Source organism: Sitophilus oryzae, unplaced genomic scaffold (assembly GCF_002938485.1).
Source record: "Sitophilus oryzae breed Bouriz unplaced genomic scaffold, Soryzae_2.0 scaffold_115_pilon_pilon, whole genome shotgun sequence".
Classification (NCBI taxonomy): Eukaryota; Metazoa; Arthropoda; class Insecta; order Coleoptera; family Curculionidae; genus Sitophilus; species Sitophilus oryzae.
The window spans coordinates 4,756-29,909 of NW_022145793.1; the positions used below are offsets into that span (position 1 = coordinate 4,756).

Here is a 25,154-nt window from a genome sequence, read left to right on the forward strand (position 1 = left end):
AAAAGTTACGTATTGCTATAAAATTAAGCCAATATAATATAATTTTATACTGTACAAGTATTTATTTACGTTTTGCCATCGTAGTTGCCATTCATTCAGAATAGTGGATTTTAAATGTTCGATAGCCGGATGGCTTAACTACCTTAATATCAACTACTTCTTGACAAGAATCGTGTGCAGTATTATCTTCTTTTTCACTCCCAGCTATTGCAACATGGCTTAGGACGTGAAATAATATAATTTTATAGCCCTTCCAGATGCTCATGTCACCTTGTAGTTCACCCAATAGAATCGTTCTCGCAGCTTCCTCCCAAGTTGGTAGTTGCTATTCATTCAGAATAGTGGATTTTAAATATATTTGGATGGTTTAACTATCGTAACAATAACTACTTTTAATAATTATTTTTCTCACCCTTTGCACTATAATTTGCATCCCACGTATTGTAATATTTTCCTTGAATTTCGTTTCCTATTGTCCCATGGCTTGAGATGTAATGTTATAGCCCTTCCAGATCCTCATGTATATGTCCATTTTCCTTGTAGTCCACCCAATAGAACCTTTGTCTTAGCTTCCTCTCAAGTTGGTAGTTGCCATTCATTAAGAATAGTGGATTTTAAACATGTTTCATACTCGGATGGTTTAACTACTGTAACATCATAAATAAATTGTATACCAACACATAATGGCCAAACTTCCCAACAGACTTTAATATTCATAAACCTCATCAGAAGAAAATATTTTTTGATCCATAGTTTTTTTTTCGTTATTAGAATAAATTACCTGCAATTTGTTAATTCATTACAACATTGAATAAAAGATGCAAAGAGTTTATACATACTATAATAGATAATGCTTTGCCTTTGCTCTTTATTTTTCCATCAGCTATTCAATCAACTTCGCACCACACACACTTTAAGCATTGCTAAATAATAAATAAAGCACAAAATATCGATAAACAATAATTATTTTATATTCAAAAACTCCGTCTAAAAAATAAAAACAAAACCTTTTTTGGGTAATGTTTGGTTATCTATGGTTACTTTCATTTTTTAGATTCATGCGTTTTTAGCGCCACTGTGGTCATTTGGCGAACCCTTATTCTTCCCATTTTGTGACCACTTTTTCAATAAAAGTCCCGTAAGAATTGTTTCTCCTTATCTCTACACTCCATATTTTGGAGTTACGATTTTTTTAAATTTTAACCCCTCCTATACCCCTTACCAACCCCCACACCCACCTCAAAATTAATGGCCAGATTCTCGGTGCCACAGTATTTTTGTGCCAAATTGCTAAAATCGGTTCAGCGGCGGAGTTATAGGGCCGGTTGTACAACGACTGGTTCAACAGAAGTTTTCTTGAACTGCAGTTATCTATAGTTCACCGTTGAACGTAGTTCAGAGTCTCAAGTGTTGTTCCAGTTCCCGGTTTCATGAACTAGAGTTTACAAAGAAAAAACCAACAGCATAACCTTCAAACTGAGTAAATATAAAAACAATTAAAATATATTTTTCGGATTTTCTGTTTAGGAGCAAGATTTAATTAATTAATTAAGCTTATTTTGTTCTCAATAAAGATTTGTATCAATATTAGATCCTAAAATAGGTAATTAAAATCTAAAAATAAATTTATATTTGTACATTCCTATATAGCATTTTTTAGAAAATATCTACAACAAATTTGAAAGTAGGTATTTATTAATGTGTAACGAACACTATTGTTGATTCCCAGTTGATTCCTCTTTGTACATGTCCAACCATGTCATTATTGACATTATTTGTCAGTTCTATTGCAGCTGCAATTTCTTCATTGATTTCTGGAGGCTCCACATCTCCCATTGATAATGCTATATTGTGAAGGACCACTGTAGACATAACAACAGCCTCTACCTTTTCCTGCTTCAAGCGTATACCTAAAGAAAGTTGCCTTTTTTAAACTCCAAACGATCTCTCAATAGGATTCCTTGTTTGTATTTGTGCCTCATTAAATAGATGTTCTGCTCGTGTATGAGGATTTAATAGAGGTGTTATAACGTATGGTTTTATTGCATAACCACTATCAGCTACAAGTAAGTTGTCATCATACACTCCATTTTCAAAGTCATTTCTGACTCTGCTATTCCTAAATATGTTGGAATCATGGGCAGAGCCTGGCCATCGACACACTATGTCCTGAAATTTGAGATCAGAGTTGCAAATAGTCTGAACATTATATGAAAATATCCTTTCTGTTTCTGTAACTTTCAGCATCTATCCCCCCAGGCGACTGAATTTTTACGTGAGTGCAGTCCAAAGCGCCAACACATCTTGGTAATTTAGCAATATTAAAGAATCCTTTTCTAACATTAGTTACTCAGCTTCAGTTCTTGGCATTCTTACAAAGTGTTGCCAACTGAGCAATTGCTTCTAGAACCATATATATTTTTCGGCTGGCTGTTGATTTATGGATGCCCCCGAAATCTCCAACAACTTGTAAAAAACTCCCAGTGGCTAAAAAACGCAAAGCAGTGCATACCATTTCTGTAGGGGTTACTGCTTGGTTTCTAAAGGAGTAACAAATAAATTATGTCCATCTTAAAACTTGGCAGGTTAGTAACAAACTGTACCTGTCTGTAACAGATGAGATTTGTTCAGATAATTCATCCATTATAAATCTAACAACTTGTTTCTCCAACCTAACTCTTGCTTTAAATTCTGTATCATTCCAAATGTTGAAATGATCTGGTCGATCTCTGTAGACTTGTGGGGCTCGAGGATGTACAACATGATGAACCAATTCCAAAAAATCTTCGTCGTCCGTAATATCTTCCCACAGATGATCCATTATGTTTGATTGCAATAAATTAATTAATTAATTTATTTATTTACATTTTGCTTACCAGCAAACCCACAATAATCATTTAAAACGACTTGAACTGGCCTCGAACGCCCAAATTCGGACGTTCAGCACCTGAACCCATAACGTACAACGTCTTTTACCCGTTGATCCTAAGATCATCGTGAACTCAGGATTAACTCCGTTTGTACAACCGGGCCATAGTGTTACAGACGGACGGACAGACAGACAGACAGACACCACGAAAATATTTTGTATTTAGGTCATTTATGAATCTAAATAATCTATTTGAGGAATTAGAAAAACTTTTTTTTTTTTTTTTCCGATTTTAATAGCATACCATACCTGGTTGGTATGGTCATTAAAAAAATTAAAAAAATAATATCTTTAAATTGTTGACCTGTATATTATTTATTTCAATCTTTTAATTGGCTCGATTATCCTTATTCATTTAGCTGATCAATATTGTTGCAATTAATATAATCAGATTAAATCATTTAAAAACCAGAGTCGGACTTAAAATTATTTTAAATAATAATTAAATAGTTTTGGTTGTTGTTAGGGTACCCAAACCAAAAAAATATAAATTGTGGCATATCATTTCACATTGTAGGAGACGGAGTTCTTCAAAATCTGAAATAAAAAATGCAAGTCCGTATTTTAAAAATTAAGTTGGCCTCTGTATCTCGCAAACTATCAGCTAATTTCAAAATCTAAAAATACTGCCAGATAGCTCTAATAAAGTGGTTATGAAAATGTGCAGTTAGTTTTTTGATTTTTTAAAAAGTAACGACAGGAAAAAATAAAAAATTTTCAATCCCTGATATTTTTAAAACGTTTTTTATGGCATCTTCGTGAACATCCCAAGGAGCAACTTTGCCGCAATTTAACCATTTTCGTATCTATTACGGTTTCCGGGATACCAATGCTCGTACCCCGAATTTGTAGCACCCTGTATAATAAAATTATTTCTTAGAACCAGTCTGCACACCAACATCGCCCGATCAAAGCGAATGCGTTCAACCCCCAGCAACTGAAAAACCGCCCTGCGATCCTAGTAAAGACCCGCAATGTGCCGAAGTACCATCGGAACCTACTGAACCAGGATTGGTCACCAAAGCGCCCGAGGAATCCAAGCAACCATCACCGAAAGAACCGACGGAACCGGGACTTGAAACTGAGGCTCCTAGTCCTAAACAAGAGTCTCCGGCAACATTGGAAAGCAGATTTAAGGAAGAAACCAGTGCACCTCCAGACACTGATAAGGAACCTGTTACACAACCTGGACCAGGTAATATAGAAAATACTTTCATTATTAGTTATCACATATGCCCCCCTTCTTGAGAAGAAAATCAAATCATTACAGTTGAGGATTGGAACCTTGGGTGTTATGGGTGTTAAAATAAAACACTAAATCACCACAATACACCAAACACATTTACTTTTTACACTGGACGCGTTTCGCTAACCATAAAGAAGAGTCAGCAGATGATTATAAACTGAAAGAGTTTATAATCATCTGCTGATCTGCCAAGGTATTTTAGAATATAGTGATTTTATTATTACCAGTTGTAGCGTTTTTAAAACATTATCATTGCGAACGGTAGCTTTTCGTTGGTAGAGCAGTCGTGATAAGGTATTTCACTGGAATGAAACTAACTAACAATAATAACTCGAAATTATAAATACTGGGCGCCAGGCATGTACAGAGAAAGAAAACACAGTTGTATGTTACTTAAAACTAATGACTATATTTTTATTCATGATGTTCTTAGATGGTACATGACATTGTAGAGTTCTAATAAATATAGTGGTTATATGTCAAAGAAAGTGGTGGTAAGAATCGTACTAAATATCAATGAAAACAACTACGATAAAATACAAGACATGTAAAGTTTAAGAGAATATGAAATGTAGCATTACTTTAATTAATTTGATATATTCCATATGATGCTAAATCGAAGATGTTGCAACCTGTAGATTCTAGAATCTATGTTTGGTTATTCATCTGTTAAAGTAGTGCGATAATAATATCTATAGTAATACCATTACAAGATGTAATGCAATGAAACCTAAGATCTAAATTATATTTAGTATTAATTATTATATTAAATATTAAATCGACATAAATGTTCTAACAATCTAACCACTAAAACATAGTCTGTACGATATTAGTTAAGATGTACGTTATTGCTTGTAATGTTTTAAGACTGTAAATGTTTTAAATGTTAAATGTAAAACTAGAACTTAAATCCACACTTAGCTGTTCTTTATGTAATCTTGCTTTAAACAGCGTGAGGTGGTCTCGCATCTCTGTACTCAGCCATCCAACACAACCAAAGGGGCCAGAATGAGGACACCATGAATTGATACAGCCGTAACTAACTAGCTTATAGCTGGGAACGAAGCAGCATGGGATCAAGCTACATCCATGCTGTGGCACTTATATGTAAGAAAAATCATTCTTACTGGGGACACTGGTCCACAGGACATCCGCAAGCATAAGATAATGTCTGCACATAAGGCACTACCCTTCCTTTGGACACAGTCCGTACCTAAAAATATGAAACTCTTGTTTAAAAAAAAAAAACCGAACAAGGCTCCACAATGTAATAAACCTACCTCGAAATACCTCCGAGGGCTCAATAAATAACAAACAACCTGTCCTTTCTTCCATGTGACATTCTGAGGACAAAAGAAAAGGGACGCCAACGTGCCAGCAAAATGCAAATACAAGTTGGGACATCCGTAACTCTACCCTACCAAACCAAACCAAACTCATATTTACCTGTAGCAAAATAGCAGCTGATTCAGATAATACAGCAAGATTTAAATAAATCACCATTTCTAAAAAACTGGGACTAATGGCTCTGACAGGCCAAACGGTCAAACCCTTTGAATAAGAAGACTATGAAGGAGCATAATGCTATCCATATTCATGCATGGTGGGCGGAAAAGCCACCATAAAAGTTCTCTAGGGTGGGGATCCTGACAGTTCTGTTTGACGATCCATTTGACACATTTGAATTTGATTTGAAATTTTGTGGATTTGCCAGTCTTTACGGAGCTTATTTATGTTATTTATTATTTATTCTACTACTCATAGTTGTAAAAAGGTAGTAAATCTAGATGAAAATTGTATAGAACTTAAATTAACAGTGAGACTGCGATTTATCGAAAAGACTTAAAATAGTTGGTTGTGTAGTGTACGGTAGATCTCGGCAAAATTGAGTGAAATAATGAACAACTTTTCGCTAGTAAGTGACTATATAATATACATACGTAGTAAACAGATCATTTATGAAATTCACTTAAATTAACTAAATTATATATTTTTCTTGCATTTTAGCTTTTATTTATTACTTGTCAAAGATTAGATGTCAAAGAATTTAGATACGTTAATTTGACTTACCTGCTTCAGTAGCGTATCGGATGTTTGTGTTAATAAATACTTATTATAACTTATCTATTTTATTAGAATTATATATTTTTATAACAATTTTAATAACTACCATTTATTCACAACGTAAAATAAAAACAACAAATTATTGAGTCTACCCCACGTCTACCCTACATCATGTTTTACATTTTTAAATAAAATTAGAACGACACTGGTAAACCGGAATTTAAGTCGGCCATATATTTGAGGCCCATCGCGGTGTACCTAAGATTTTTTGATATGCTCCTTCCCTTAGTCTTCTTATTCAAAGGGCCAAACGGTCAAACCTTGGGTCAAACCAAAAGTGCCGTTAAATCACAGAGAGTTGACAGAAGCGATGTTGACAGCACGCGCCTCCACAGAATAGCAGTGTTCCCAACTCTCAAAAATTTATCTCCCAAAAAATCTAAACAAACACTCGCATCAAAATCCCCAAAATATCCCTAAAAACCTAAAAAAATATCCCGAAAAACCCTTAAAATATAAATAATAATAAATAAACAATTTGTTGTGTTTTATGGTTGATTTGTTAATAATTATCATAAAATGGCGTATTATGTAACGATTTCCAGTATTTCTATTGGCTGAAATTTTGACAGATGAATATGACAGATAAAATTTCTGACAGATGAATGTTTCAGCCAATAGAATTACTTGAAATCTATTCAAGGTCATTACGCCGTTATGCCGATACGCCGCGCCGTTTCTAGGATAGTGTGGCTGCACCCTGATACGTCTGATCACAGCAACGTAGCCAACTGTTCGAAACTTTCCATTAAAGCAGATTAAAGCAATATCAAACCTTCTTAAATCCAAACAACTAAAATCACCACAACTGTTATCCACTCTGGTGATTAAAATAAATAAATTATTTTGTTTTATTGACATTCTTCCTATTCGTTTTCAAAAATAGCAGTAGCGGTCTTATCTCCTCTGGTCGGTAAAATTCCATTGAAATTTTATCCCTAAAATATCCCCAAAAATTTACTCCCTAAAAAAATCCCCATATAGATGTTTTCTCCCCAAATTTAGGGATTAAAATCCTGAGTTGGTAACACTGCAAATAGTGAACCGATAGCAGGGTTGGCGACCAGGGAACGTAAAAATTACGCTAAGCGTACCAACAAAATGATCAGGCCTGAACGAGAGGGAATTCGGTGACGATAGGCCAGATATCATATATTATAGCAAAAAAGACATGTAACGAACTAAAACGTTACACAGTTGATTCTGTTGGTATTATCTATTGTTTCTTTTCAGAAAGTCTCAACTTTAAACAATGCATCACGAAGTACAAATTCGGCATCTTCCCCAATCCATCTGATCCAACGCAGTTCTACATCTGTACCAAGACCGTTCCACGATTGATGACATGTCCTAAAGGGCTGGAATTTGACCAGAGCTCCTTTGGATGCAACAGGCCTAAACCTACACCTCCACCACCACCACCAGGTATCAACTAGTCATATTTAAATACTATTTATTTCTTACTGAATTAATACAAGCTTATATCGTCTTGGTCACGCTAACCATCATATCACCAAAGTCATATCTCCCTTGGGACATTATTAACGAGAATTAAGATGTCATAGTTCCCTACCCTGGGCAGTATTTGGACGTCGGGACAACGTTGTGTCACGCGACCAAACGTCGGGGCGCAACGTCGGCACAACCTCGTGCCAACCCTAGTCCGCACTAGTTTGGAGAATAATTTTGGGTCGAAACGACGTTGGATACCGACGTTGGCTAGAAACCTAATTTAGTACAAACTGCAACGTTGTTTTAAATCCTAATTCACAGAAATACAAACTAATATGGCGTCTAGTCGCGTTTCATCCCAAATTGGGATAATTATAGTAAAAATATTATTTTTATGATTTAGGTAGAGACATATGTCAGATGGCAGTGAAGGAAATCAAAACAAAAGTATTTAAGTGAGGAGGATGTTTGAAGATCATAATTATTGAAACACTTTAACCGACTCTGTAAACTCGTTACCCAAGGCAAAAATGTTAAACGCAAACAACTTTATTGATAAATGTATTGTTTCTACTTTGAAAATACTAATGGGCCTTTAAAATTAAAGAAGTTTTTAAAAATTTTCTCTTGAATTTTTTTTTTAGTAAATGAGAATAATTTATTCGCAGTCGAAAAATAGTTTCCGCAAAATATTTAGGGTCAAATATTTCAAGTTAATGTATTCAAAAGCAGGAATTGCTATTTTAGAACGAAACATTTTCTTATTTAACAACATGGCGGCTTTCACTTTGTTGTTTTGGGAGATTAAGATGGAGTAGTTCTAGTAGTCGCATACTGGACTAATAAACTAATAAAGTCGCAGTTCGGCCTTAACAGGTAGTATACTAGTCGCAAGATTGCCTAATTTATCAAATTCTAGAATCTAGCTTGTGCCGCCTTCTATAATCTAAATAAACGAGGGAGTGGATAAACTATCGGTAATATATGTCGATGTATATTTAAATTTAGTTTTATATGTAATTCCTTCTTATGTCCCATTTTAATTAAGTTTTTTTTAAAACAAAACAGAATTGAACTGTTCGACTGAACAGAACAATGAAGTGAAAATTTAAGATTTAAGGTTATGGTTCAATACAGTTGCAAAAAGGACTCGACGTCCTACCAACGTAAGAATAAGGAAATCTAAACAACGTTGGAATTAGTAAACAGACGACGTTTGCATAACGTTGGAATAGGGCATGAAACTGACGTCGGAAACTCTATATTGTTCAACGTTGTAACTACGTTGTCCGAATCACCAAAAGATCACTTAAGCAAAAAAGGTTACAAGACAACGTTTATTCGACGTCGCAGAAGCTTCTACTTTGCTGTAGTACTAGTCCAACGTCGGCACAACGTTATAAAAACGTTTAAATTTATTTCTAATACCCAAGGTAGGGAGCTAACTATTTTTGTAACTAATCCAACGTTGTGTTTAGTAAACATGTGGTCGCAAGTCGTGAAAATGCTACTTGGGCTTTTGAAGGTAACAACAATGAAATACAATAGACATTTTGAGTAATAATACAAAATGAAAGTAGACACTTATCTAACTGTTCTAATAATTTATTTATATCATTAATGTCATATACAGGGTGGCCCATCCCTTCCGCAAGGCATAATTTTTCCAAGGCTTTAAATTCAGTAAGAAATAAAATTTTCTATGTACCACGGGAATTACAAAGTGTTAATAACCTTGGGCAAGAAAAATTTGTCCTTATAATTTCCCTGATACATAAATAACTATAATATACTCATGGTCTCCCAATAATCGGTGAACATAGAAATATTCTGCTATTTGTTTTTCAGAGTTGACCCTGAAGGAATGCATAACCAAATATAGAAAAGGTCTGTTCCCCAATCCGTCCGATTGCAGTAAATTCTACGCCTGTTCCAAATCGGGACCTCTGGAACTCCAGTGTCCTTTGGGACTGAACTTCCACCCCATGAAGATGGTGTGCGATTGGCCTTCGAAGTATTGTATCAGTCCTGGAGCCAAAACAAGGGACAAGAGTAAGTTTTTAATCATATACCGTGTGATGCACAAGAACACGAGACATAGGAAATCCCATGTAAATTTTAAAAAGGTCAAATATTATCTCCCCAGATGATTCCCAGCAAAAGTTGTACTAGGCTTTTTTGAAGAGGCTTTAAAGTTGTACCTTCGTCTAGAATTTAGCTTTATCCAGAATTGGCATTTAAATGTTATTTCATTGCGGGCCAGAAAAAGTTACAAATAAAATACTAAAATAGTACATTATTCAACGAGCATATAATGGTGGCTGTTACGCACGCGGATGAAGTTTATTTAAATCATCCAAGTGAATAATAACCATTATATGCGAGTAGAATACTATACTTTATCCAGGACTATCCAAAAAAATTAGATAATATTAATATAAGTTTATATTTTTAATGTCAAAAAAAAAATATTGAATGAGTATAACGAGTAAGTCTTTGTTTTTTATTTGTGCGTACAATCGCATTCCAAGCTGGCTTGGATCGAGCACAGCTCTTGTTTGAGTTTGATCGAGATATCCGTGGAAACGGTGAATAATGAAACCATTATTCACCTGTGAATAATGAATATTATTATTATTTCATTAACTCATGTATAATAATCAAATTATAGACGAGTCGTGGATAAATATGACTTTGTCATTGTCAAATTCGATATCAACATTTACTACAAGAATGTGTGTGGCTTTGAAAGATTGGTTATTTTTTTTCTAAATGGGTATGATGATCTACAAAAGAATTAGTGAGTTGAGAATATTATTCGCCTATTCACGGGGGTATTTGCTTAAAATAATTCATCCATCATCTTAGCGTCCAGCTATGTTGGACCACGGCTATAGTACATTTAATTTGCATTGAGCCATCACGTGGAAACAGTTTTTATCAAAAACGTCTTTGCCTATAACTGTTACTCTTTCTGTATGCATCCTAGCTGTCTAAGATAATATTGAGTTAATAATATACAGCGAGTTTTAAATAAGTGCTCATATTTTCAGATTTTTTGCTTAAGTTTGCAGAACCACTGTATTTTTTTCTGGGTTTTATTCTTTTAAATTCTAATATAGATCACACCAAATAAAGTTTTAGTCACCTGATTAAGCTTGACCGCACAACGCTTTTCCGTTCAAATTATTCTAATAATGTTGCGATGAGTCTTTTACAACGGCTGTTATGCTGCTTCGGCATCTTGTTCACTTCAGACTAAAAAGTTATCCCAAAAAGAACAATTTTCGACTGAAATGATTTTGCCAGTAAAATTTTTAAGCTAAAGTAAGTATCACAACACACTTCACTTAAACCAAAAACTCGTAATACAAAAACTAAAGTGTCAAAATGAATGACAATGTCAGGGAAATAAATAAATAAAAGTGACAATTTTACATTTTTTACAGCAGGGCTACCACCTGAATCCGCAGCGGGAAATTTAAATTCCAGTTAGTTAGTCCGGCGCCGAATATGTCCATGGTTGGCAACAATGAATTTAACAATCGCGCCATCGATGACGCAATTAAACTTTTATTTGGTATCCCCATACAGCACATCAAATCACATTTACGATGTGTTTACATTATTAGATGTAGACACAGGGTGACACAATTCCCTGGATGTAAATATGCTACGTTTACACACTGTAGTTCAACACGTATGCAAAAAGGTTAAACGTCCGCCTCACAATGTAGCCAAAGTATAGCATTTACGTATACAAAAAGTAAGGGATACACAGTGTGCCGTAGGATACACAGTACTTGTGTATTACGTCTAAACTATGTTTACACATTGTAGTTGTGACTACCGCCTGTATACGTATGTATTTTGCTTCGCATATACATCTTGTACTAGATAAAACTACCTACTTCTTATGAACGAAATTAGGAAATAATACAAGTATTGATGCCTAACTTTTCGTAACGAAAATTAGGAAGGCAAACTTTGTATTTTCCAAAGTATCTCGATCGTAAGTTCAAGAGAAGTAGCCTAAATTGTTCCATTTTTTGTTTTGTATTAAATGTACCATTTTTCTTCCATAAAATGGATTATGGTTAGAAAATAAAATTCTTATATTTCTTTATATCATGGGAACGCAATAGCGCAAATAACACAATAATAATAATTATTTACACTGCAGAAACCAGAAGTAAGAAAACACTGTAAAAGAATAGAATTTGTATCTGAAATGTATTAAAAATATAAGTACCTAGTATAACAACATACTAAAATGGTAAACACTAGTATATCGCCACAATTTGGTGGACCTCGTTTAGTCATTTTTTTCTGCTCTTTTTCCTCCAAGTTGGTTTATTAGCATACCTGGCCCTATCGAGCACTCTTGTTGGAATTTCATTTTTATTTCCAGATAACAATCTCACCCTTAAATTTTATATGAAACTGATTATTGAATATTAAACATATCTGTGTATCGATCCATCAATAACTTACCGAATATCAGTATAAGCAGTTCTTGAAGTGTTTAAATCTTTCTTCTCTTACCATTTACATTTTTAATATTTCCAAATTAAAAAATGTATTGTGCAGAGCTCACTCAGCTAACCTCTTTATCATTATACGAGAATATTTGGAGTTTTCATTAATTGGAGTCAAAATTTGGTAAATTAAGTATCGAGTAAGGGAAGAGTCGCTATAATAGTTAATAATACTCTCTTAAGAAGGTGTAACAAGGTAATTAAAAACTTGTACTTACCTTAAAATCTCTCTTAAACTACACACAAACAGTAGATGAGTAATATAGAGCTCCGAATGATAATGAGCCAACAACATACCACTCCTAGAAAGGAGAAAGGAGAGAGGACACATAAGATACACTTAGTTGGTGTATCTATACTGAGGCTATCCGCGCATGCGCATACCTTCATTTCATGCTAGAATGTAGACACAACAGTACACTATTACAAAGTGTCTATATAGATATTTATATTATGTGTATACGTCACATTTTTACAAGGTGTGTACTATAGGCACAACTATGATACGAAGTATCACACATACATATGACTTAAACATTGTATGTCTCATATACCGATGTCAGATTTCATCATTTTAATAATTATTTGTTACGTTACAAAAAAATCTTTAGAATCTTGAGTGCATACGGTATACAACTAGTAAACACTATCACACAATTTAATAATATAAACCTGCGTGTATCTCATATGTATATGTTAGAACTAGATGAACACTTAGGTTCACTTTAACATCATGTTGTTTTTCATGTGTCTCCCTTGTAGAAACGTAATTTCATTTGGACGTGCTATATGGGTCGCTTATAGTACCCAGTAGTTGCCATTAACTGAAAATTAAAAATAATCTAAGAAACTTTTCGCAAAAGACAAAATTTTCAATAAAATGTTACGCAAAAAATGTCATAAACCTATGTTGTAGGGATCGAAATATACTTATTTAAGACTCACCCCGTATATTATAGGGTATCAAAGGCATTTTTAAAGCATCAACAAAAAAATAATAAAAGAAAATTATAAATAGTATTAATATTTATTACCGTTTCAGTTTTCAAAACCATGAAAGGCGACAAAATAGTTCCAGACGTTGTAGACAGATGCCCGGAAAAACTCGCAGAAGTCGCTTTCCCCAGCGGTGGTCAAGTTGACCTCGGCAAAGAGCTCACACCTTCCCAAACCAAGAACCCACCCAGCATCTACTGGGAAGCCGACAAGAACTCCCTCTACACCCTGTGCATGATGGACCCGGACGCACCCAAATCCAAAGAATCGGGACCCGGAGGCTGGAACCACTGGCTCGTGGGGAATATTCCCGGGAATAACATACGTCAAGGTCAGACTCTGGCAGAGTACATGCCAACGTGTCCACAGAAAGGCAGTGGACCCCACAGATACACCTACATGATCTACAAACAGAACAGACAGATTAATTTCAATCAACCTCGTATACCTGCTTATTCTCTGCCGGCTAGGCAAGGATTTTCGATGAGAAACTTTGCAAAGCAGTATAGTTTGGGACACCCGATAGCTGGGAATTATTTTAAGTGTAATTGGGATCCTTCGGTTCCGAAGACTTTCGAGAAACTTCGGTACCAGCCGCCTATGATGAGTAGTTTTAGATTGGGGAATACTGGGCAATCGTTCCATAATTCGTATTCGTATTCGTACAGTTTTGGAGGGTAAGTTTTTTTTTTTTATACTAATAATAAATATGTGAAGTTTTATTATAAATTAATATATACGTTTTGGAGTTTCATGTTTGTTTTAATTTCTCTATTTATCCCAATAACTTTAGTTGAAATTTGATGAAAGAATTTAAATAATTAGGCTTCACAACCTGGCAGTTCATTTAAGAAATTTTGTTTGCTGAGAACTGAAAGCAGGGCAGCTCCAAATAACGTTGTCATTTATGTATTGTTAAATGGAGATATCTGATTGTTGCAGAGAACGATTAGGCTATTTTTAATGTAATTGAGTAGAAATCTATTTTCTAAAAAAGTGGAGTTGCTTGGTTATTGCAATCTCTCAATTAGAAAATGAAGGTTTTATTTAGTTTCTATTTGACCAGTAAACGACAAAATCATAGTCGTATAAAGTACAAACATTTTCAGGGCTAGAAGGACTCTGATAAAAGAAACATATTTACTCTTCACTGTTTTTCCAATAATCAAAGTTCAAAATAACCAAGTTATTTTACTTGAAAATTTCCAAAACAAATTATTTTTTGCTTAAATTCTTTTGAGAACCCTGATCTTTTCTGAGTTTTCTTGTATATTTAATTTACTACCTATGTTGTCATATCATCGAGAGAAATTATATTTTTATCTATCTAAAAACTAAAAATCTAAAATTCCAATTTCACAATTTTATTTTCGCCAAACGCCAGAATCGTGTTTCTGGGGTGAAATAAAATATTTGCACTTATAAGACTCACTCTGCGATCCGATATGGGAGGTGTCTTGGATTTATTATGTTTTCTTCGAATTTTATTTTTCGACAAAAAAAGTTTGTGTGCGTAATCAGTGAAATCAAAAAAGCGTGATCGGATTGTCGAGAAGCACCGTCCTGGCTGCATGATGGCGGGGCTGGGCGGGACCACTCTTTGCTGGTTGCCAGGCCACAGCAATGTGGTGGGCAACCAGGAAGCAAACAGACTCGCCAAAGACGAGACCAGGGGAGAGGCCGTGGCAGATGACTGAAGGAAGCTATAGGAATTACCATTCAGGCCAAACAGCAAGAGACGTGGCAACACCGTGAGGACTGCGCTACAGCTCGAAGATTGTGGCCGGTGGTAAATAGCAAAAAGACAAAACAACTATTAGAGCACAAAAAGAACCTAGTACGCATAATTGGTGTCGTCACCAGAAACTGCCCTACGAGAGTAAACCTCGTGACATGGAAGATAGAGCACCCATAGTATTGTAGTGTTTTTTAGACAACTACCACTGCGATCGGCAGTTTTTCATCGGAGAGCAGTCGTGGATAAGGTATTTCACTGGAAAGAAAACTAATTAAGAACAATAAACAAAAAATAGATATTGGGTGCCATGTGTACAGAGAAAGAAAACAGTTGTATAATACTTAAAACTAATGAGTATATTTATTCATGATGAATTCTGATGGTAAATAGCATTGTACAAATTTTAATAATTATTATAGTGGTTATTTGTTGAGTAAAACTATGTATGTAAATAATATTAAATATGTTCTATGAAAAAGACTATGATAAAATACAATGCGTGTAACGTTATAGAAAATATAAGAAAAGTAGCATTTTATTTAAATTGTTAAATTTATGTGGTGTTAAATCTGATGTGTTGCAACCTGCAGATTCTAGAATCTATGTCTTGTTATTCATCTGTTAAAATAGCACAATAATAATATCTATAGAAAGTACTACTATTACAAGCAAGTGCAATATAATGAAACCTAAAATCTAAATCATATTGTAACTACTGAATCGACATAATGTTCTTAATAATCTAACCACTAAATATAGTCTGTACGATATTATTTAAAAATGTAATGTTACTGTTTAAGACTGGAAAATGTTTTAGATGTTAAATGTAAACTAGAACTTAAATATACACTTAGCTGTTCTTTATATAACCTTGCTTCAAACAGTAGCATCGTGAGGTGGTCTAGCATCTCTGTACTGTCTGTCGGCGATCCTGTTGGTCGAAACAACAAAAGGGGCCAGATTGAGGACACCGTGAATCACTACAGCCGTAGCTACTGACTAGGCTTAGAAATGGCAGTGAAGCAGCATGGGACTCAAGCTACATCCATGCTGTGGCACTTATATGTAAGAAGAAAATCATTCTTACTGGGGGATACTCGTCCACAGGACATCTGGACATAAGATAATGTCTGTACATAAGACACTACCCGTACCTTTGGACCCTACAAATATGAAACTCTTGTTTAAAACCAAACAAGATCTTATAAACAATGAACCTACCTGGAATTACTTCCGAGGGCTCACTAAATATTAAAGAACCTGTCCTTCCTTCCATGTGACATTCTGAGGACAAAAGAAAAGGGCACAACGTGCCAGCAAAACACAATTACAAGTTAGGTTAGGGCATCCGCAACTCTACCCTAAAAATACGCAGTAATAGTAACGAATCTAAAAAGGATAATATCTCATCTTTACCTGTAGCTTCGAAATAGCAGCTGATTCAGATTACACAGCAAGATTTAAATAATCACCATTTCTAAAAACTGGGACTAATGGCGTCTGACAGGCCAAAACAGTCTAACCAAAAGTGAAGTTAAATCACAGAGAGTTGACAGAAGCGATGTTGACAGCGCGCGCCTCCACAGAGCGATAACAGGGTTGTGTCAAACGAAAACAGGGTTGTGGACTAGAGAACGTAAAATTCGTCAAATAAATCATCAGACCCGAACGATACGGAATCGAGTGACGATATGCCAGACATCATATATTATATATAAAAAAGACATGTAACGAACTAAAACGCAACAGCAGAGAATAGGTACATTAAAGAAATGCAACTTCATGTTGTACTGAAACACGCCACCTGGTGTCGCCTGGCAGTACTAGCTAAATTCAGGAGAATTTGAGGGGGGCTACAAAAATAGGGAAATTTAAAAATATTTTTATAAGTATCACTTACATTGCTTTATTAATAAACATATTTTTTACATTAATATAATTTAATGTATTAAAAATATGTCTATTAACTTTACAAAGCAAATCAATGATATTATTAAAGACTCTATTATTTTCAAAGAAAATTCATAGTAAATAAATTACACATTAGTAAACGATATCATTTATTTTTAGAGCTGCGATTTATATTACAATAATATTGAAATATATATATTTTTTAATAATGAAAAGAATATCCCGAACCTGAAAAGAAAGATGATCAATTAATGACTTAAATTAGTTCAAAATATTATTTTGCAAATAACTAGTGAATAAAGATAAACATATCTATTAAAAGACATTTTAGTAGTATGCTATCATCTATTTACTGATAATACATAAGCATATAATAGGTAAATAACATGCATAAGGCACTATGATACAACTACCTGTATAATGATAACACACTAATATGACAAAAATATGCTAATTTAAATTCCTTTAATGATCTAATGAAACATTATCTAGCCTCAATGCATGCCATTCCAAGGCAAAAAAAACTGTTATACCAAATAAATATAAGCGGAATAAAACATAAACCAAGTCAACGTGCATAAACAACCAAAAAATGCATCAAAAATACTTTTATCAGATCATACCCTTGATATATTATGTATTTTATATATCGCACATCCCGTTCAAAAGTTTACTAACTCAAAATAGAGAATATAGAGAACATTGTCGGAGAAGTAAAGAAAATTTAAGTAAAGGCAATATGCTCCTTTTTGCAGATTAACGGCCAAATAATATAATGTTGATTTAATAAAATTTTACTGGCATCCTTCTGAAGTATAAATCAGATTAAAGGACATTGTTTTTAATAATTGTTTGTTTTGTAAACATTTTTTGAAGACAATACAGTTTTGAACGGGCTGTGCTATATAAACAAGGATCTACTATTATTTGAGGTTAGAAAAGTATTTAAATAATATAAAACATAATTAAAATCATTTTTCATCATAAATTATAGAGGTACTTACGTGTTTTGATATTATTATCAGGAAATAATACGTTTAGTTAAACAGGTAAGCTGCCAGGCAAGTTCTATCAGCGAGTCTTTTGCAAAGTTGAAATCTAAAAATACAAAAAATACGTTCACATCTTAGTTGTATTTACGAATAAAGTATTTGTGTACTTACCAGTTAACTGAATAATCGCATTAAATACATCCAAATGGTAATTTAATATTGTAAAAAAGCAAAATTGTTTTAAATCACTTGCCAGGACAGCCCGGCCAGCTTCTTTGTTGGCAAAATGGCCGCGGTCTCATGATTTAAGCAATGTGAGTGACAAAGAAAGCCAATGCCTGGCATATGTTGTTTTCTTTGTCGTTGTTCCTGGCACGTTTAAATTTGACTGTTGCCTGTTTTCCCATACAAGTGACACCCCCGTGCGTTACAGTATTATAGTATTACCTAATCTACGCAAAGCTAAGAATATATAACAAGTGTAGTATAATTTAAAGATATGTAAAAAGTGTGTAGTTTAGGTATTTAAAAAATGTTTTTTTTTTCGAATTTCTGGGAATATCTGGAGACCACTTAAAAGTCAAAATGTTTGCTCTTTTAATATAAAAACCCACTTTGTGTCAAGTATAACGGAAATAGTTTATTTTATTATTTAATTTCTTCTTTATTTATATTGTACTTAATAAACGCCGTTTTTCTCGATAATATGTTGTTGTATAATGTGCCTACAACTTGGTCTGTACGTTTTACCTGCAACGTTTTGTCGCCGCAAGCAAATCGTACGATAAATCGTTGCGTGTGAACTGCGCTTAAGGATGAGTCACTACAGTCATAAGTTGAATAAAACCTTAGATTATAATAGTTAAAATCTGATTAAAAGGGCAAAGTTTTTGTATTCTCGATATAGTAATCTTCAAGTACTATCGATCACAAAAACACTTCATTAATTCTATGAATTAAACATGCGAGTACGTTTATTTTAAATAATAATCAAAGTTTACTGATACGAGTCTAGAAGGTAGTATAGTCTGTCTAACAAGAAGATCCTTGACAGGGAGAGATGTGTCTGTCATTTTACTTCAAAGTAGCTTATTTTATTTTACAAAGAAATAAGTTGGTACAACTGAACGCATAGCAAGAAATTATATATTTAAAATTTGGACTGACAAATGATTACTTCAAATATGAAAAAAAACTGTATAAAAACTGAAAAATGAATTATTATTTAATTTAATAAAAACGGTATGTGTTAATACAAAACAATCAAGAACAAGACCACATACCAAAAAAATATAAAAAGAACCATTTCTTACTTATTTTCGTTCAAGCTTTATGAAACTTCCCGTATTTATGATTATATTTATCAATATAACTTATGTACAAATTAAGAATTCGTAATATTCCGTAGGAATAAATAAACAACATAAATAAAACAAACTATTTTATTATTAATAACACTACCAAATTTTATAGGTACCTTTAAAGGTTGATTAATTAACTTTAATCTTAATTTTTAAACCAGTACCTTTGGCATATTTTTCTTGCAGTACTAAACCCATTATTTACCTATCGTGATGTCGATATTTTACAGTTACTCCAGTTTTTAGTACGTGTTTAGTATGGTCCTTCTACCTTCTACCATATTCGAGATGCACTTATCTACGACGAGATGGTATACGAACTTTAATGATGGTAACTTTATTGGTGTATAAGACTTTTGCCTGGGCAGAGTATTAACCATAAGCTGTGCTCTTGGTCTACAGTTAATTTTCAGTCGATTTTTCCTCCAGTTGACTTCAAAAGACACAAAACACACGTAATAACACGAAACAAAATGCACAATCTTCAAAAACGCAGGGCATTTGACAAAACTGACAAAGTTGACACAAAATTATAACCTCTAATTCGGCAAGACTTCTTGACAAGTGTCAAAAGTGTAATGGCGAGTTTACACGCATCGGCGTCCGTTGTCGTTCATCGTTCCGTCAAACCAAAAAAAATGAAAAAAAAAAAAAAAAAAAAAAAAAAAAACTGGTTAAAAACAACAAGAGACGACGCATGACGGATTTATATTTAAACCCATCCATAGTTAACTTAAAAATTATTAGAAACTCTTTAGTAAAATAAATAGGATTGGTATGGGGACGTCATCTGCTTTTCTTCTGTCATCGTCTGTCGAAATCTTACCTGAGAAAAAACAGAGTATATAAAATTAAGTAAATAATATGTTTATTTTGAACGATTGTGAAAATATTTTATTTAAAAACAGGCCATATTATATAGGCATTTTAAAATATATTTTGTTTTCATAAACAATTTCTTATAAAAGCCTTCAATATCTACAGTATCATTTACAGGTGCATTGTTTCCATTTCCAGCAAAATCAATTTCATCCGAGTTAGCTTGGATTTCATCGTTAGACGAATGGGATTCACTTGATGAACTACTTGAACTATTACTACAAGATTCGCTCGAACTACTTGAACTAGAACTGTGAGACTTGCTCGATTTACTCGACTTATTAGAACTGCTTGAGCTGCTAGAACTGCTTGAACTGCTAGAACTACTGGAACTACTTGATGAGTTGCAGCTATCTGAACTATTAGGTTCTTTTGTTGTTTTCGGACGCTTGGTTGTGGTAGTTTTAGGAGTTTTTGTTGTAAAGGTCTTAGATGCTTGTAGTAGCTCGTCTTAGGATGCTTTGTGGTAGTAGTTTTAGGATGCTTTGTGGTAGTAGTTTTAGGAGGTTTTGTGGTAGTAGTTTTAGGAGTTTTTGTGGTACTGGTTTTAGGAGTTTCGGTTGTAGTAGGTGTTGTAGTAGTAGGCACTGTAGTGGAAGGTAATGTAGTAGAAGGTTTGGCTGTAGAAGGTGTAGTAGTAGAAGGTATTGTAGTAGAAGGTGTAGTAGTAGAAAGTGGTGTTGTAGAAGGTGTTGTAGTGGAAGGTAGTGTAGTAGAAGGTGTAGTAGTAGAAGGTATTGTAGTAGAAGGTGTAGTAGTAGAAAGTGGTGTTGTAGAAGGTGTTGTAGTGGAAGGTAGTGTAGTAGAAGGTGTAGTAGTAAAAGGTATTGTAGTAGAAGGTGTAGTAGTAGAAAGTGTTGTTGTAGAAGGTGTAGTAGTAGAAGGTATTGTAGTGGAAGGTGTAGTAGTAGAAGGTGTAGTAGAAGTTAATTTAGTTGTAGGAGAAGTTTTAGGTGTTGTTGATGTTGAAGAAGTAGAAGTAACTGGTAATTTACTTGTTGTACTCGAAGTTCTAGGAGTAGATGTAGTAGGCCTTGCTGTAGATGGAGTAGTAACTGTAGTACTCGTAACCGTTGTTGGAAAAGTACTTCTAGGAGTGGTAGTTGTAGGCTTTGTAGGAGTACTGGATGTAATTGGTTGTGACGTCGGACTATTAGTTGTAGACCACCCTTCTCCGGTACAGTGGGAAAGATAAGGATACTACAGACATTTAAATATCATCAAATATAAGCCCTGTAGGACAAGGTATTAAATTTGGTACACCGTTAGAACACTCCCAGAATTTTGTGCAATTTACTGCAGCAAAATAGATTGATGTGCCGTTGTCATGAGCTGGACATAGCTAAAATAAAAAATTAAAATGCTTTACCTATATATTTACTCATTGGAGTTATTTACTTACGGACTGGTTCATAGTCGTCGCCCTCAGCCAATAGATAATCTGGAATAATACCTACAAAACATATAAATAGATACAATATAAAAATATAAATTTATTAATTTAAGTATGCATTACCTAAGCTGACTGGCTCTATGAAGAGTCCCAAGACAAACACTATCAGAAATTTAGTAACATACATTTTAGTTATTTAGGCCGAAATACGTAAAATAAATAGAAGTGCCTTTATTAAATGCATTTATGAATTTGTGATTATCTGCAGTTTATCAAGTGTTTTGATAAAATATTGGCTTGTTATTTATAGATAAAACTAATTTTAGAAAAAAAATGCAGTTTAAGCATCAGTATGACAATGGAGGAATTTTTCATAAAAATACTGTTTGTCTCCCCCTTTAAATCATCATTATAGTGTCCAGGTTTCGCATGCATGGTCATGACTGGTAGTACACATTGGTTGAATGTTTTCTTCTTTAGATAAAGTGGTATTCTAGATTTGAATATGATTAACTTTCTTCTATAGGTACTCAATGCTAACTTAAACCATAGGTACTCCATGCTTACTTCTGTGCGTCGGGCATCTGTAGCTCCTAGAATAAAAAACTTAGGCATTTTATTTAAGTGCAAACCTAAAGTATGTACTAGGATGTATTTCAGGAAAATATTTTAACTTTAATTAAAAAATTAAAATTAAAAAATATTTTAACTTAACTTAATTCTTTTATAATTATATTATATAAGTATATTATTGCATTTTTTGGCTTCCTTTCAGATCACTTTATATAATCTTAAGATATGATATTACATAATAAATATATTTCGATAATTTCAGAGATATTAATAAATAAATTAAAAATATATATTTTTCAACCTTCTTAAAAAAAATATTACAAGTACAAGAACTGTCCTGAAATCAAAACTATATTAGGTATTTACTTCAGATGGTCTATGCTTGCTTTTCTATAAATATCGTATTCTTAAATCATACAGGGTGTTCAAAATTCTAGTAATTCAAGCCAAACTTTTTAAAATATAAAATAATTTAAAATATATAAAAAATAGATTAATTTAAAATTAAAATATAAAATACATTTTCTTCGTTTTTCTAAATGGGACACCTATATTATTTTTCCAATAGATGAAGAATTAAAACGAACACGTTTACAACTATAAGAATTGTATACATCAACACTTAGGACCTCGATAGGGAAATTCATATTTTTATGTTTTTTTTTTTATTTTATTTTCTGAAAAACGGTATATATAGAAATTTGGAAAAGTATAAACGGGGAACAAGCAATTTTTTATGAAGAATGTATTTTTCTCAAAATGTCAATAATAAAAAAGTTTTTCCTCTTGTAAAGACAATCCGAGGACATACTGTAGATGGTTGACAATCGGTACACTTATATAAAATTAAAAAGGAAACAACTGTTTCAAATAATATTTTTCGAAATTCTGTCAGCAAATACATTTTTTTACCATTTTGTTACTTTAAATTAGTAGTGGGAACTATCGAATGAATACTATCGAAACATTCGATAGTTGCAATTCATTCGAATAATTCGATAGTTAGTAAGAAAACATTCGTTGAAAACTATTCGAATAAAAATTATCGAATAGATCCGTCATCTGCCTTGAAATATTGTATTCTAGTAATTCGGCAGCAAAAACCATTCATTTATAAAATTCATTCATTTATGAAATTCATTTATTCGTCAGGATCGATTATAATAAAATATTAACTGAATTTTAGTTGTCGCCCGGGGACGTAGGTTTCTTTCCGAGAAACCCGACAGCGGTCGGAGGCAGGTATTTTATTTTAAGTCTATGATAAGGACATATTATTTTTTTTATTGAGGTGCCAGTATTTACACAGAAAATACATTATGAAAGGCGCTGTTGCCATATTTTGGTATTAGTTGATATTAGCAAAGAATATTATTGTTTGGCTTTAGTTAATTAGGGATAGTATGTCTATATTCTGCATTTTTTTTTCTTAATATTCTGTTGTTACACTGCAATAATACTTGTTATTATGGATGGTGGTACTTATTTTAATGTTTTTAAGCAAAGACTGTTTAATAAATAATAATAACAGTAATAATTTGTTATACCTATTAACAACAAAATTTAAAAAATCATTTAATACATATATTTTTTTTAAGTAGTAGCAAAATATAAACAACAAATTGGATGTCAAAATTATTTATATTAGATCCTATTTAAAATAATATAGTCTCTAAATTTTTGGCAACGTTGGTTTATTAAATAATAATAATTGCTGTAGTAATTTGTTATATTAACAACAAATTTAAAATCATGAATATAAACATTTATTAATTTTCTAAGCATGTAGTGTAATGAAGGAAAATATAAATAAAAAATTGTGGAAATCAAAAATTATTTATATTAGGTGCTTTATATTACTATTTAAAATTATATGTATTTACTTTACTGGCATTTACTTAATATATTATAAAATAATAATATATACTTATAAAAATAAATGAAATATTTTTTCTTCGCAAAAACTACATGTAAGAGAATTAACATAAACAAAATACAAACATCGTTAACTTTTTTTTAAATTGGCGCGTGTAAAACTTTCATTTTAATTTTCACCCCATAGTTTGAGTTCCATAACCCCATTTACTTAACCATTTAAATATGATTATTAAGTTCAACTAATTCATATTATTAAAACATCTAAATACAAATATGTATTTTTAAAATTAATTGTAAGTTCATCTCATCTCTCTAAAAATTGCTACTTCTCAAAATTTCCCATTAAAAAATAGACCATACCTATACCATATAAAATTAAATAATTGAAAGATCGGACTACGGAAACCACACAAATTATCGGAAAATTTTTGACCACCTGCACATGCACACTATCGTCAATAAATAAAATTAAAAATAACTACTATTTTAGTATTTTAATTATTTTAATAAAATTTTAAAAGTTAATAAAATTGGAAGAACTAATAATGCACTGGACGCATACAAAAAATAAACGAATACTAAATTTCATTTATCAAAAGCATTCGATAGTCGTGCCTCAACGATAACCATTTAGTCGCACGGCGAGTTGTCACATATGCTTTAGTATACAAATGAATGAATGATTTTATTCGAATAAAACCATTCGATAGTTGAAATCATTCATTCATTAACCATTCGATAGTCTAATTCATTCGATAGTTCCCATCGCTACTTTAAATGTCAAATTTGAAGAAGAAGCAAAATTTTCTTAAGAGATTTTTAGTCTAAATCAAAACAGAAACTATCACCGAATTCAAATTTCATCTAAGTCAATAAATAATAAAAAGTTCGGTATGATGCGGACTTTATCTACGACACGACTGGTATGAAAAGACAAAATATACAGGGCGAGTCTTAAATAAGTATAAATATTTTCAGGGCTGGTAGATCTCGATAAAAGAAATATATATTTTCTCTTTACCGGTTTTTCAAATAAGTCCAAAATAACCGAGATATTTCACTTTGAAAACTTCAAAAAAAAATACTTTTTGCTAAAATTTTGAAAAGCAGTCGATCTTTTCTGGATTTTTTTTCTTGTAAGTTT

At 32.8% G+C, this 25,154-nt stretch overlaps 4 protein-coding genes across 4 annotated transcripts in view; 3 read left to right on the plus strand and 1 right to left on the minus strand.

The window, feature by feature from the left end:
* LOC115887277 (peritrophin-1-like) overlaps positions 1-1,548 on the plus strand; it is a gene marked incomplete at its 5' end in the record, with an annotated part of 4,128 nt that extends 2,580 nt beyond the window's left edge. The window contains one exon of the mRNA XM_030906667.1: positions 1,528-1,548. Coding sequence (XP_030762527.1) covers positions 1,528-1,548 — 21 coding nt within the window. The remainder of the gene's footprint in view (positions 1-1,527) is intronic.
* A 1,165-nt stretch (positions 1,549-2,713) lies between these two features.
* Positions 2,714-7,061, plus strand: LOC115887492 (predicted GPI-anchored protein 58). The gene is made up of 3 exons (XM_030906952.1): positions 2,714-2,795; positions 3,810-4,124; positions 6,943-7,061. The coding sequence occupies exons 1-3, from the start codon at positions 2,714-2,716 to the stop codon at positions 7,059-7,061; spliced, it is 516 nt and encodes a 171-aa protein (XP_030762812.1).
* LOC115887286 (phosphatidylethanolamine-binding protein 1-like) lies at positions 3,814-13,995 on the plus strand. Its single transcript, XM_030906679.1, has 4 exons — positions 3,814-4,124; positions 7,533-7,724; positions 9,600-9,803; positions 13,332-13,995. The coding sequence occupies exons 2-4, from the start codon at positions 7,640-7,642 to the stop codon at positions 13,964-13,966; spliced, it is 924 nt and encodes a 307-aa protein (XP_030762539.1). The 5' UTR covers positions 3,814-4,124; positions 7,533-7,639; the 3' UTR covers positions 13,967-13,995.
* Positions 13,996-20,199: 6,204 nt separating this feature from the next.
* LOC115887502 (salivary glue protein Sgs-3-like) lies at positions 20,200-21,746 on the minus strand. The gene is made up of 3 exons (XM_030906964.1): positions 21,683-21,746; positions 21,573-21,619; positions 20,200-21,366 (listed from the first exon to the last, which is right to left on the minus strand). The coding sequence occupies exons 1-3, from the start codon at positions 21,744-21,746 to the stop codon at positions 20,278-20,280; spliced, it is 1,200 nt and encodes a 399-aa protein (XP_030762824.1). The 3' UTR covers positions 20,200-20,277.
* Between the last annotated feature and the right edge of the window lie 3,408 nt (positions 21,747-25,154).

Bases quoted from the DNA above. Each gene is read 5' to 3' on its own strand.
- LOC115887492 (XM_030906952.1), top strand. From the start codon at position 2,714: ATGATCTGGTCGATCTCTGTAGACTTGTGGGGCTCGAGGATGTACAAC. The intron at 2,796-3,809 runs GTAATATCTTCC...ATTATTTCTTAG, and splicing joins CCAAAAAATCTTCGTCGTCC to AACCAGTCTGCACACCAACA. The intron at 4,125-6,942 runs GTAATATAGAAA...AATCTATTCAAG, and splicing joins TGTTACACAACCTGGACCAG to GTCATTACGCCGTTATGCCG.
- LOC115887286 (XM_030906679.1), top strand. From the start codon at position 7,640: ATGACATGTCCTAAAGGGCTGGAATTTGACCAGAGCTCCTTTGGATGC. The intron at 7,725-9,599 runs GTATCAACTAGT...TTTGTTTTTCAG, and splicing joins ACCTCCACCACCACCACCAG to AGTTGACCCTGAAGGAATGC. The intron at 9,804-13,331 runs GTAAGTTTTTAA...TTACCGTTTCAG, and splicing joins AGCCAAAACAAGGGACAAGA to TTTTCAAAACCATGAAAGGC.
- LOC115887502 (XM_030906964.1), bottom strand. From the start codon at position 21,746: ATGTATGTTACTAAATTTCTGATAGTGTTTGTCTTGGGACTCTTCATA. The intron at 21,620-21,682 runs GTAATGCATACT...TATGTTTTGTAG, and splicing joins CATAGAGCCAGTCAGCTTAG to GTATTATTCCAGATTATCTA. The intron at 21,367-21,572 runs GTCCGTAAGTAA...AAATGTCTGTAG, and splicing joins AGGGCGACGACTATGAACCA to TATCCTTATCTTTCCCACTG.